A 13,010-nucleotide genomic window follows, 5' to 3' on the forward strand; every position below is an offset into this window, starting at 1 on the left:
AATTTGTGGGCTAATTTTCATTTTTGGGTGAACTAACCCTTTAATAAAAATAAATAAACAAATATAAAATATAAATATAAGTGCACAGTGGCAGAATTTTGTTCATCTTCAAAACTCAAATGAAGATATTTTTAATTAAACCTGAGAGATTTCTGTCCCTCCATTAAAAGTCTTTTTATACCAAATCTTTGACGTTTCAAAAAGTCCATATGAATTAAATAATTCAATCCAAAGCGGTGACCAAAATCACAAACTTACTTTGTGACTGTTAAAAAAAGTATGTCCTGTATATTATGAATACGGTTAGTATGAATAACATATGGACATTCTACATCCACCATGCTGTCATCTGGTTACTTTTCGCCTGCTATTTTATGAATACTATTAATTCAGATTTATTACTTGTCTAACATTATCACATACTGTTTTTCATCAACTATATAGCAAAAAGTATGCACACTTGGACGAAGCGCAGGTCTACTAAAAAAAACAATTGCTGTATCTGAAGAACAGATATAATTTAGGCTTCTATTCAAATATAAAGTTTATATGTTTATATTTTAAATTATATTATGTTATAAACATTGATCAACGCACATGCATAGAGCACATCAAACATGGTAAACGGATTCAAACGTGCGTGCTTAACACACAAGAAACAATGAGGTTTGTCTAAGTCTCATTACAGTATGTCGGGTTTAAGCTGCCTTTAACCGTATTTTTTACGGTTTCTTTATGAAGTTTTTGAAGTTTGAAAATTTTAATAGAATGAACTGACAGACAGAAATCTCTCAGGTTTCAAAAAAATATCTTCAATTGTGTACAAAAATCTTATAGGTTTGACATGAGGGTGTGTAAATGGTGAAAGAATTTTCATTTTTGGATGAACTAGGCTATCCCATAAAGAATCATCCTGGGGCCGTTTGCATACTGTTGCATGAATACTGCACATTTTGACATCCTGCTCATTTGACATACTGCTTTTTGCATACTAAATAGTAGAGAAGAACACAAGGCTAGAGGTTAGTGCACACACACTCAGACACGTTTAGCAGTGTCAATCAAATAGATGACATTCAGCTCATGTCCTGTACTCTTTGCACTGTGCTATGAGTAAAATAGAATACAATAAAATAATATAGAAGGATAATACTTTATGAAGTTTTTGAAGTTTGAAAATTTTAATAGAATGGACTTTCAACTGACAGACAGAAATCTCTCAGGTTTCAAAAAAATATCTTCAATTGTGTACAAAAGTCTTATAGGTTTGACATGAGGGTGTGTAAATGGTGAAAGAATTTTCATTTTTGGATGAACTAGGCTATCCCATAAAGAATCATCCTGGGGCCGTTTGCATACTGTTGCATGAATACTGCACATTTTGACATCCTGCTCATTTGACATACTGCTTTTTGCATACTAAATAGTAGAGAAGAACACAAGGCTAGAGGTTAGTGCACACACACTCAGACACGTTTAGCAGTGTCAATCAAATAGATGACATTCAGCTCATGTCCTGTACTCTTTGCACTGTGCTATGAGTAAAATAGAATACAATAAAATAATATAGAAGGATAATACAGAAAACAATAAATAGAAGAAAATGAAAAAAAGAAAAATGGATGAGTGCACAGTAGCAGAATTATTCGGAATATTATACTGTAGTTGTGGTACCTGCAGGGCTATAAGTCTCTGAAACACGTCGGCCCTCATGCTCACTTCCACATCAAAACCCGATAGGCGCTTATCAGCCTCAGTGCTCGCCAATCTCACCTCTTTACATGGAGAAACATACTGAGGAAAGTCCAACACATGCCGTGAAGCTGAAACAGAGCACAGAACAGTGAAGAGTACAGCACAAAAACAGACGCAGACGACAGAACTTCACATTAATATCATGCATGGCATCATTCCACCGGTCGCCACTCACCGGCGTACTCTGCTTTTGCGTCTGCAATGACTTGCAGTGTATTCTCAAAGCACACCTTCCCAATGTCCACCGAGTCCACGGAGTCATAGGCTTGCTTTATCCGCTGGATCAGTCTCTGTGTCCGATTTCTGATCTCTTCTGGGGTCAGGTCCCAGCGCAGGTTGTTGTTATTGTCCGCTGTGCTGAAGCAGCTGCGGGTGGATGTGACTGATCCATTCTGAAGTGTCATCTTGAGCTTTGAGCTGGATAAAACAACTCTGCAATGCACGAAAGAAAGAATCAGTGACTGACCACTGTGTAAATATTAGCCTGCATGCATTGCATGGGCACTTGTATGAGGCTTCTTGCAACTTTAGAAAAAGAAATGCTACACATTAATATGCATAATACTGAAAGAGGAGAAACTTGAGTGCTGTGCAGGGCTGCATGCTGTGAATGTTTTCCGTACTAACGATGGGCACTTTCACATGTCTTTCAAAATAGGGAATGTGAACCTGATCTGCCTGTGCTACACTTACACTAGTTTACATATGCCAGTTGCATTGCCTAGTTTTCAGAAGATAACCTGACTAAAACCAGATATCCTCTCATACTAGAGCTTTGTAAGGTAAGACAGAGTAAGTCAGAGAATGTATGGTTTGTGAGCCCAGTCGCGTTCATGCATTCGGTTCATAGTAACTAGTAATGGCAACCCAGTCAAAGCGCATAAAGTGAGTTAAATAACAGAAACCACAATAACTTCTAGCCGCTCGAGTCACAGAAATGCCGAGGATAAACATTGCATGCCTATAGATTCATAGGTGCAACATGCAAAACTGGGATGCAACTCCTACCGTCACACTGTTGCAAACCATTCCTGCTATTACTAATACGATGAAGGCTTGGCTTGTGAATATTAATTACGTAAGTAGACGTTCACCTGATAGCGCATTCTGATTGGCTACAAGGTAAATACTGGTAGGCGGGAGCTCGTCAACTGGCGAATTAATGAATGCGGTGAAAGATTAGCTTATGAATATTAAATAAGTAACAGTGACATGATCGTTTTTACTTAATTTTACACATACATTACATAAACAACAAAAAAGAAGGGGTTCTTCCATTAAACGTTCGATTTAATTAAATTAATTTAGCCACATTTTTAATGTGAGCTGTTATTTATTAGTTCTTTTAAATGTAGTTTGATTTGTGGTTTGTACCCTCCCTGCTGAAAAAAAAAAACTACTAAAACCAGCTATAACCAGGCTTGGACGACCAGCTAAAACCAGCTATAACCAGGCTGGACGACCAGCTAAAACCAGCTATAACCAGGCTGGACGACCAGCTTAGGCTGATTTTAGCGTTTTTTTTTTCAGTAGGGCTGTAACAAAAACAAAATCAATCATATATGTATTAACGCCTTTACAGAGTAGAATTAGTCGAACTCATAAAATTAATAAAAATCATAAAATCATTGTAGTCCTTGAGCAGAGCCATTTCCGGCGAGACGGCGCACGCGCATCAGTCTGCGTGTGCGTTCATGTGGCTTGCGCGAGCGCTGCGGGCACTTTCTCCAGGTAGGTGGGCGGGGGCGCGCACAGCATCCACAGGACTATATATTGATGTTATTGATATTTTCCGCGAGGTGTGAGATGCGGGGCTCTTGAAGAGCACGCAAAGGTTTCTCCTTCTGTCCGATCATTAAACTGCGACTGTCTTCAGCCATTGCTCAGGCTTCTGCACTCTCCTCTGTGCAAAGCGATGTAAACATGAGCCATCTGTGAGGCGCAGACTACTGCTCATCTACTGTTAACGGGGTTATTGTCACAATTACTTGAGATTAAATCGTAGCTCATGTTGTAGATCACGTTCAGAGTCTTGTGTCAGCGTTACATCATGACTGCATCACATGTGTTTTGGCTTTTGTTATGCAGGGACATGAATAGCAGACTGTATGACACAGTTGCAAGAAACTGTTTAATGTGCTCTGCAGTGGGACCCAGAACAGTTTTCTATTTCAGAGTACAACCGCTTTAATATTAAGCAGAAATAATTGATAGATGAATGTTATGTAACTAACCCCTGCAACAGCATGCAGCATGATGTGTATACATATGCTTGGAATAGGACATCTATAGGTTAATGTATATACAGTATCACTTAAGTCGGTTCATGATTTCATTTTCTGTTTTACTGACGTGGAAAATTGTTGTCTGGATGCCAGCTTTTCCTGCAATGTCCCGCCTGATTCAGTTAAAAAAGGATCAAAAATCTTTCCCCAGGTTTCTCCCAGACAAAATGGCAGTGGAAAAGCGCTTGGCGTATTCTATCGTCCAGTTCCTGAGAGATCAGACTCACTGTGGCTCGCTGAATTCAGATGAACAGGAAAGTCTGGAAGGTAGGTCACCCTCGTGTTTAAAAGAGTTAAAGGGGTCATATGATGCGATTTCAATTTTTCCTTTCTCTTTGGAGTGTTACAAGCTCTTACACCAAATAATGTTCTTTTTAGCAGCATCATATGACCCCTTTAAACTCACAGGCTTTTTTTACTCTTGGACTGTTCAGATTCTGGTCAGTGTCCGATCAACAGGACTGAAAATCACCACAGCAAACTCTTCATAGTTTTCACGTGATGTCACACCCTTACAGGAGCGCCCACATGGAGGGCAAAACAAGGCTTTCCTCCACTGACCGCCAGTTATTTTTATGAGGTTTGCATTAGTTAGTAATGTAGTAAGACGGTGATATTTAAAGGCCAAATTCAGTATACACCTTATTGATGATGCAGACTTTGCACAGGCAAGCAGATGAACCCAGAATATAAACGCAATGCGCAAAGTTTCACATTAAATGTTTTCCCATAGAAAACTTTTAAAGAAAACACTTAACCGTTTAGCGCATTGCGTTCATGTTCCGAGCCTATCTGCTTTTCTGTATAAACTTAAAGCATGCATCATCAAAAAGATGTGTACTGAATTTGATCTTTAATATCACTGTTTTAAAGGCACTTTAAGTGTTTTCACATTAAACGTTTTAGAATGTCCCGCTGTTTTTACTGATTGAAATATTGCGGCGGGTGCTTTATATGGATTGATAATGGCCAAAACTTCTTTTTTTTTTTTTTTGAGAGGTGATCTAAATATTTTTGGATTGGAACAGATGTAAAACTGACGGACTTGTGCTGCAGTTCTATGGATGTTTTGCCCGCCAGGTCTTCCAGCCGGACACCAGACTGAAAACTGAATTGTACTTATCTTTTTAATGACGTTGTTATTATTATTATTAGTGATCTATCGGCCTGATATATCGGATAGGTTGATTAGCTGGCTAATATTTGGTGAGATTATCGGTATGTACAGTACTGATAAGCATTATTTAAGTTTTACATTTACATGTTTTAATAATCTTTTGTTGTGCTTCAAAGAAGTGCACTGATTTTGACTAACACAGTAAAGCACATGTAAAGTACTTGGTTATTATCATTCTAACTTTAGTGTGTTATTAGCAATTACATCGAAAGTTCATATATTAAAGTTAACATAAATATACAAAATTGTAACGTCATCATTATAAATGTGTAATTACTAATACATTTAAATAAATGACATACATGAAAAGTGTCAAGAGAAATGACATTATATTTTAGGTTATGATAAAAGCTGGTCAGTAAATTCAGCAGTACACTTTAACCATATTAAAAAAAAAAACAATAGGAGTAATAATGAAATGACATATGAATATGTACTGAAGTCCTGCTTTAAAAAAAAAAAAGCACTGGAAAGTTCAGGTAATTACTAGGGCTGGGTAAAAAATATCGATATCTCGATATTAATCGATTATCATTTTTACGGAACGATGTTCCTTTAAGACTGGTTTTGTGCTCCAGGGTCACATATCAGCATTGTATTGACCATCAGCTACCCTGCTCTCTAGAAAAAAATGTCTGCTGCTGAAAAAAGAAACAATTCGGTTGAGCAGTGACAATTATTGAAAATATGATTGCATTATTCTCCTATTTACAGTTGCAGTACAGTGTCTGGAGACCACTTTCAAGATCAGCTCCAGCGATTATCATCTTGCCGCCCCTCAGCCGCTGAGAGAGATATTCCTCAATTCCCTCCTCAAAGTAACTGCATTTATTACACACCAACCTGCTTTCTTTCTTTATTTTGATTGCTGTTGTTATAATTCAGTATATTATGCAGCAAGCAAGATTTCTGACACTGTCGTTTACAGAATGATATTGTTACGCTACCTGAGACGTTTCCATCTCCAGAGGACATCGAGAGGGCTGAGCAGCTGAAAAATGAGGGCACGTCACACGTTACGACTGTATTTAGACTAAAACACTTTCAAAATCATTTCACAGGATGCATTCTGTATAACTAAAAGGCATCTGTCATCACATTTTCCATTGTAACGATGCATTGTAATGCTCTGTGCATCAAATGCCTTTGTCTTTATCAGGGAATAACCACATGAAAGAGGAGAATTACAGCAGTGCTGTGGACTGTTACACAGAAGCCATCGAGTTGGACCAAAGAAATGCAGTGTATTACTGTAACCGGTGAACGCTCACTGATTGTGTCACTCACAGAGACATACTGTATGTTATTATGTTTGGTGTTGACGGCTGGGATTGTTCTCTCAGGGCTGCGGCACATAGTAAACTTGGGAATTACACAGAGGCTACGGGAGACTGTGAACGAGCGATCGCCATCGACCCGTCATACAGTAAAGCTTATGGCAGAATGGGGTGAGATTACTGTGGAATAACTGTCAGTGTTGTTATTGTTAACTCAAACTATTGAAAAGTGTTTTCATGAATTGAAATTAAATAAAACATAAATAGTAGATGAAAAACATAAACTTATTAAAAAAATATTCATGAAAATTAGAAGTGTTGCCATGGCAACTAACTATAAAAGTAGCATAACTAAAAAACCTATCATAACAATAAGTTTAAGCATTACAATTACTAAAACTAAAAGTGAAATGGAAATATTTTACAGCTAAATAGAAATATAAAAGACTAAAAAAATTACAAAAAAAACTTATACTTAAAGTGAAAAATAAATGAAAATGAAATAAATGAAGATAAAAGCTAATTCACAATATTAGTAAATAAATACTAAAAACTAAATAATACTAAATTTACTGATAACTGTCCTTTCATTATTCATTATTTTCATATCATTTTAAACAGCCATGTTATGTTTTAGTATTAATTTATTAGTAGTAGTAGTCTCATAAAGTTACCAATTTGCCAAATTACAAAGTTGGAAATTAAATGTGTTCAGAGCAAGTTTCATTTTTAAAAGACTCTGCAAATTAAGTATTTTTATAATATTTGGTTTTGTTCTTGAACATCTGCATCAACAATACAATTAATAGAATGTGAATAGAATGTGATGACAGAGAAAAACTGGGGGCCATAAATAGCAACAACAAACTTTATAATCCATTTAATGAGTCAGTCTCATGAGTTTAAACCTCAAGTCTAGAATAATTTGCTGTGACTGTACTTTTCGTTTAGTATTGTTGGTTAGTTTATAGTTAGGCACAATTATAAAGGAGAGGGCACTTCCTCAAAAGTACTAAAATTCATTAATGGAATCATTATGGAGCCAAAAATGATCAAATGAATCAGAGTTAGAACCAGAATCAGTACATGCCAATCAGTTCTAAAATATTCCTCCCACTGTATACAGTATATTACAGATATGAATTTGACTAACTTATGTTTCTCTGTCTTTGATTTTCATCTCTTTATGGTTCTAGATTGGCACTAACTTCCATGAGCAAGTATCCCGAGGCGATCTCTTATTTTAATAAAGCTCTGGTGTTAGATCCTGAAAACGACACCTACAAATCCAACCTAAAGATAGCAGAGCAGAAACAAAAAGAAGCTGCCAGCCCTGTGAGTAGAAGAAGCTGCTGTCATAGTACTGTAGGTGAAATGGAGATCGTTACTTTTAAATTTGATCCATCCCATTAAGAACATCGTAGTTTTTTTATGAGTGTATATTGAGTATCCCGGTTGAGTAATTAAATATGAGAGCTAGCCAGTAATAACTCCTAACATTAGCTTTTGTATGTTGTCTTCTCGCAGACGGCCACAGGACTGGGCTTTGACATGGCCAGCCTCATCAATAACCCCGCTTTCATTAGCATGGTATGCGCAAGTGGGTGGTTTCACATTTCTCTGTTAATAGTATTTATGAAAAGGGTCATAAATCGCCCCTGCGACCCCTGTCATCTGTCTGGAATGCAGCCCATGCCCGAGTTAAAGGGCCAGTCAGCTGGAGGCCTGAGGGGGAGCGTGTGGTTTCTAGCACACTGCAGCAGTTTAGGAATTGGAACGCATTCATAAAAAGAACTCGCACAATTTTAAGACCTAAATGCACAGAGGTAGGGTATGAATGCTTTGGTTGTGCTTCAAGGTTTAGAGGTTAGGAGTAGCATACTTCCATGCAGTACCAGCATATAGCGTGTATACTGTGCACAGTATGCCATTTGCATGGATGATCTACTAAATTTACCAAAATATGCCGTATAAAATCCATGCGCAGAATACTGTATCCCATAATGCAATGCTTTTGAAATGAACTTCTATTTCTAGTGTGACTGATAAACCAGACGCACCAATCATAATTTTTAACATGTTCTTTTTTGACCAACTATTTGATCAAACTGCCAAGATTTAAGACTTTATTCCTGTTCAACTTTGAAGACTTTAGAAATGCAAAATTGGATTAAGGGCTAATAAATGCTTTTATTTTTGAGATGATAACTGAAAAGTGTTTATCATTGCATAATGCATACTTATTATTTTAGTAAACTGTAGACAGTGTACAGTATATAAGATGAATACACAATACAGTATGCATTAGGCTAGTATTAATTAATGAAGTAGTTGAAAGCGAAAGATGTTTTGTTTCTTTTGTTGAGCCAAGGCTGCATTTAAATGAATTGGATCAATAATACAGTAAAAACAGTAATATTGTGAATATCATTACAATTTAAAAGAAATATTTTCTGTGAATATATGTTAAAATGTAATTTATTGCTGTGATCAAAGCTGAATTTTCAGCATCATTCCTCCAGTCTTCAGTGTCACATGATCCTTCAGAAATCATTCTAATATGCTGATTTGATGCTCAAGAAACATTTCTGATTATCATCAATGTTGAAAAATAGAAAGTTCAAAAGAATGGCATTTATTTGAAAAATAAATCTTTTGTAACATTAAAAAATTTTTTACTGTCACTTTTGATCAATTCAATGCATCCTTGCGGAATACATTTCTTTAAAAAAAAATCCCAATCTTTTGAATGTTAGTGTATATCTGCTAAAAGTTTATTTTGATGGTTTTTAAGCTAACGTGCATGGACTAAAAGACACAAATTAATTTGATTTATTTTTAAATTTGATGTTTATACCCACTTTCTCTTTTCACTATAGGCTGCCAGTGTGATGCAAAACCAACAGGTGCAACAACTGTGAGTTTCATCAGACTATGCACATTTGTGGTGTACTTTTCCAAATCATGTCTTTACAAATAATTTAAAGGGATAATTCATCCAAAAATAGAATTTCTGTCACCATTTGCTCAACCTCATGTCATTCCAAACCCATAAAACTTTTGCCCCGTAACACAAAACGGATAACTCTTTAACATAGGTCATGCACACACTATTTTTGTAAAAACCCTCATGACACAGTGTGATTGTGATTAACTGTCCAAAACCAGCATGTCGGGCATGATGTCTAACGCGGTGGGGGGACCTGCGGCCGGAGTCGGTGGATTATCTGACATATCCAGTCTCATTGAAGCGTGAGCATCTTCTCTTTGACGTTTGATTGACTTGACATGTTAAGAATGATGTGCATAATATACTGCTGCGCCAAGCAGTATTACAAACATAGCCTGATGTTTGGACGTGCCACATAAACTAGGACTCTGAGATGGTGGTCTGAGATGTTCTGTGTGTCTGTGTTTCTCTCAGTGGACAGCAGTTCGCCCAGCAGATCCAGCAGCAGAATCCAGAACTGATCGAACAGCTGAGGAACCACATCCGGAGTCGCTCCTTCAGCGGCAGCGCCGAGGAAACCTCCTGATCCTAGCAGGTCTGAGACGACACACTCCTCCCGCTTTCAGAACAATAAACTCGCATGCAGTCTTAATGGAAGTAAACACAGTTGTTAAGAGTGCAACACATTGAGCTGTGCTGCTCATGTGAGTGTCTCAAGGTCGAATACAGTTTGTGACGTTTCCAACCCAGGCTCACTGGAAAAAATATGCCTCTATATTTTTGAAAAACTCCAAAAACAACTATACATACAATTCACTAGGGCTGTCAAAATGACTGAAAAACTAAATTCGAATTTTCTACTTGAATATTATCAAAATTCGAATTATATTCGAATTGAAAAGGCATCATTTCAGTTAGGGGGAAAAAAGCTTTTGGCTTCTCTCCTGAGGCCACAAGAGGGCGCATCGAGCAAAATATTATGCACGTTTCTTCAAAGCGTAATAAAATAACACGACTATCTTTGAAAAAAAGTGCATAATGTTTAAAATAATGTTTATAAACCATATGTAATTAATAAAGTTGCTTAAACAATTAGAAAAAAAAAACAGCACCACGCACGTATGTATAGTTTAATACAAAGGACCGAAAACCAATCACAAAGAGTAGGCTACTTTCTTCATTTAAAAACATGAGATGCAGTGGGATGGGGAAAAACCGCCATAACGTCTTTAGACATGTTTTTTAAAAGTTGAACTTGCATTAATTTTACATGGCTTTCTAAACATGCCGCTCTTTTGTGCGAGACGTGAGTGCAACTGTTATAGATGTCCCTCTAGAAAATGTGATACATATGCGTTCTGTGTGAACGGCTTGGTTTCAGTTTTGACGTAAACAACATCTTCTCCACACTGATGCTCTCGTTTTCCGCAATATATTGAATGAACAACGTAGCAGCGCCGCATCTAGTGGGTTCAACTGGATAGGCTAACAAAAGCATTCAAATACGATCTATGACCCATACATCGTCATCGCATCTAGTGCGCCACCAATAAGGCTGCCTTACGGCTGACGCAGACCTTAAATTCGAATGCCACGTTTTTGCATTCGAATTTGGAATTTTTTTTTTTATTTGACGAATATTCGAAATTCGAATTTTTTTTTTGACAGCCCTACAATTGCAACTGCAGTTTCTAGTTGATCTGAACACTAAAGGCAGTAAAACAGCACACAAAATGTTTTTCACACAAATTGTATTTACATTAGCAGATTATCAATTAATAAAGACATTGGAAAAGTCTTTACTGTCAAGTTCTAATAAAACTTGACTTTCAGTTTCCAGCTGAAATTAACACTAGAGGCAGTAAAATGCCAACAACTTTCATTCCTTTTCACACCAGTTTTGATTACAGGGGCAGATTATTAATTAATGAAGACCTATTTTTGCTTGGTTTCTTGAACAACACCATAGTGCATGATTTGTATACTAAAAATTGTAAACTAAGCTCCATATGTATGACTTTTCTGATGTAGTAAACTTGCTAGGTAGCTCACCTGGTACAGTGTTGCACTTGCAATGTTGAAGTGCTCAGGTACGAGTCCCATGAAACACCAGTCACGACATTAGAAAAAAGAGCTCAAAGGCTCGTCGAAGCAAGATGAAGTGGCATGGTTGTCTCAGCAATTGCATTTTTTTGATCTCATGTTTGCTTTTGTTAAAGGGATAGTTCACCCCAAAATGAACATTCTGTCATCATTTAGGTTGTTCCAAACCTGTATGAGTTTCTTTCTTCTGCTGAACACAAAAGAAGCTATTTTGAAGATTGTTGGTAACCAAACAGTTGACGGTAGCCATTGACTTCCATAGTATTTTTTTTTTCCATATTATGGAAGTCAATGGCTACCGGCAATTCTTTGGTTACCAACAATCTTCAAAATAGCTTCTTAAATGATGACAGAATATTCATTTTTGAGTGAACTGTTCCTTTAACACTATCAGTGTGGTTTAGGGTCAGGTTGAGTGTAGGTGGCATGTTATTTTCAAAAGCGCCTTAACCTTTTAGCGCCACTCACCAGACAATTCTGAATCTGCAGTGATACATACAACAACCAACTTGATAAAAAGTAGCCTGCTTCAGATGAAATTGATTCATTTTTCAGTGATTTCCCAGTCTTCTCTTCTCTTGTCTGTAACTGGTAAGGGTTTTCGTATGACATTTATACTGCTGTAAATATATTTAATGGACAGGATTTTGATGTTTATTCTGCAGAATTAGGAAAACTATGAATCTCTATCTTCTGGTCCAAACAGGATCAAGGACGGGCAGGCGGAGAAGAGTCGTAGGTGCAATCGTTTAAATCATTCTTCTATTCTACTCCAACCCAAGATAGAGAGCATGGCACTTTATATGGAGAAATCAGGAGGGAAGAGGAAAAAACACCTTGTACACAGAGAACGGTATCTTAATACCCGAGTGAGGTTTCTTTGTGTGTGTAGATAATGTTTCAGTCCTCTCTTTATGAATGTAGCTGGTAACGACACACCAGAGTTGAGTTTATTTTACTAAACGAATGATTGGTCATATGTTTGTGCCTATTAACTAGATGTGGGGCCATGCTTATTAATATCCAATCACATTTTTAGGGAAAGTTCAGTCCTAAAATGACAATTCACTGTTGGTTGTAACATCATGAGGGCGAGTAAATGATGACAGAATTGTCGTTTTTGGGTGAACTACCCCTTTAACACGTTCTCTGATTATTTTTACTATATATTCTGTTCGTTTTAGGAACAAGAGACGTTTATGTGTAATAATCACTATATCAGCTGCTTCACCAGTCCTGTTTGTTTAGTCGTTTGATTCATCGGTAATGACAGCCAAATATTGCTATAATAAGCATATTCATCATCTCACTGTTTGCAGTTTTCTTTTGCATGCTCCATAATCTGATATTTGCAGTCAGATGAGTGATTGAAGCTTATGTAATATGCTTATAAAACAGAGCAGTATGATGTTTTTGTCAAAAAATAATGTTAATAAATGGGTCTTGAAATTGATCTGAAGATT

General features: G+C 36.8%; 2 protein-coding genes across 8 annotated transcripts in view; one reads left to right on the forward strand and one right to left on the reverse strand.

Moving 5' to 3' along the window:
• Positions 1–2,808, reverse strand: part of LOC107705053 (thimet oligopeptidase-like) — a 14,724-nt gene extending 11,916 nt beyond the window's left edge. Inside the window, exons 1-3 of one of the 3 annotated variants that reach the window (XM_016508177.1) lie at positions 2,764–2,808; positions 1,931–2,187; positions 1,675–1,823 (exon numbers count right to left, since the gene is read on the reverse strand). In XM_016508177.1, coding sequence (XP_016363663.1) covers positions 1,675–1,823; positions 1,931–2,159 — 378 coding nt within the window. In that variant the 5' untranslated portion in view covers positions 2,160–2,187; positions 2,764–2,808. Of the gene's footprint in view, positions 1–1,674; positions 1,824–1,930; positions 2,188–2,448; positions 2,473–2,668 lie in introns of those variants that run through there. The other 2 variants (XM_016508176.1, XM_016508178.1) reach the window with 2 other exon arrangements.
• On the forward strand, positions 2,206–12,985 carry LOC107705058 (small glutamine-rich tetratricopeptide repeat-containing protein beta-like). 5 transcript variants are annotated; one of them, XM_016508190.1, is made up of 12 exons: positions 2,206–2,227; positions 4,192–4,307; positions 5,932–6,035; positions 6,146–6,221; positions 6,377–6,476; positions 6,561–6,665; positions 7,691–7,829; positions 8,022–8,084; positions 9,374–9,411; positions 9,663–9,746; positions 9,919–10,039; positions 12,254–12,985. In XM_016508190.1, exons 2-11 carry the CDS (start codon positions 4,208–4,210, stop codon positions 10,028–10,030), a joined length of 921 nt encoding a protein of 306 aa, XP_016363676.1. In that variant the 5' UTR covers positions 2,206–2,227; positions 4,192–4,207; the 3' UTR covers positions 10,031–10,039; positions 12,254–12,985. The 5 variants fall into 5 exon arrangements, with proteins under 5 accessions (XP_016363676.1, XP_016363673.1, XP_016363672.1 ...); XM_016508187.1 differs by lacking the exon at positions 2,206–2,227 and adding an exon at positions 3,398–3,486 and having other exon boundaries at positions 12,250–12,985; XM_016508186.1 differs by lacking the exon at positions 2,206–2,227 and adding an exon at positions 3,398–3,486.
• Positions 12,986–13,010: the final 25 nt, after the last annotated feature.

Source organism: Sinocyclocheilus anshuiensis, unplaced genomic scaffold (genome assembly GCF_001515605.1).
Source record: "Sinocyclocheilus anshuiensis isolate Anshui unplaced genomic scaffold, SAMN03320099.WGS_v1.1 scaffold95, whole genome shotgun sequence".
NCBI lineage: Eukaryota > Metazoa > Chordata > Actinopteri > Cypriniformes > Cyprinidae > Sinocyclocheilus > Sinocyclocheilus anshuiensis.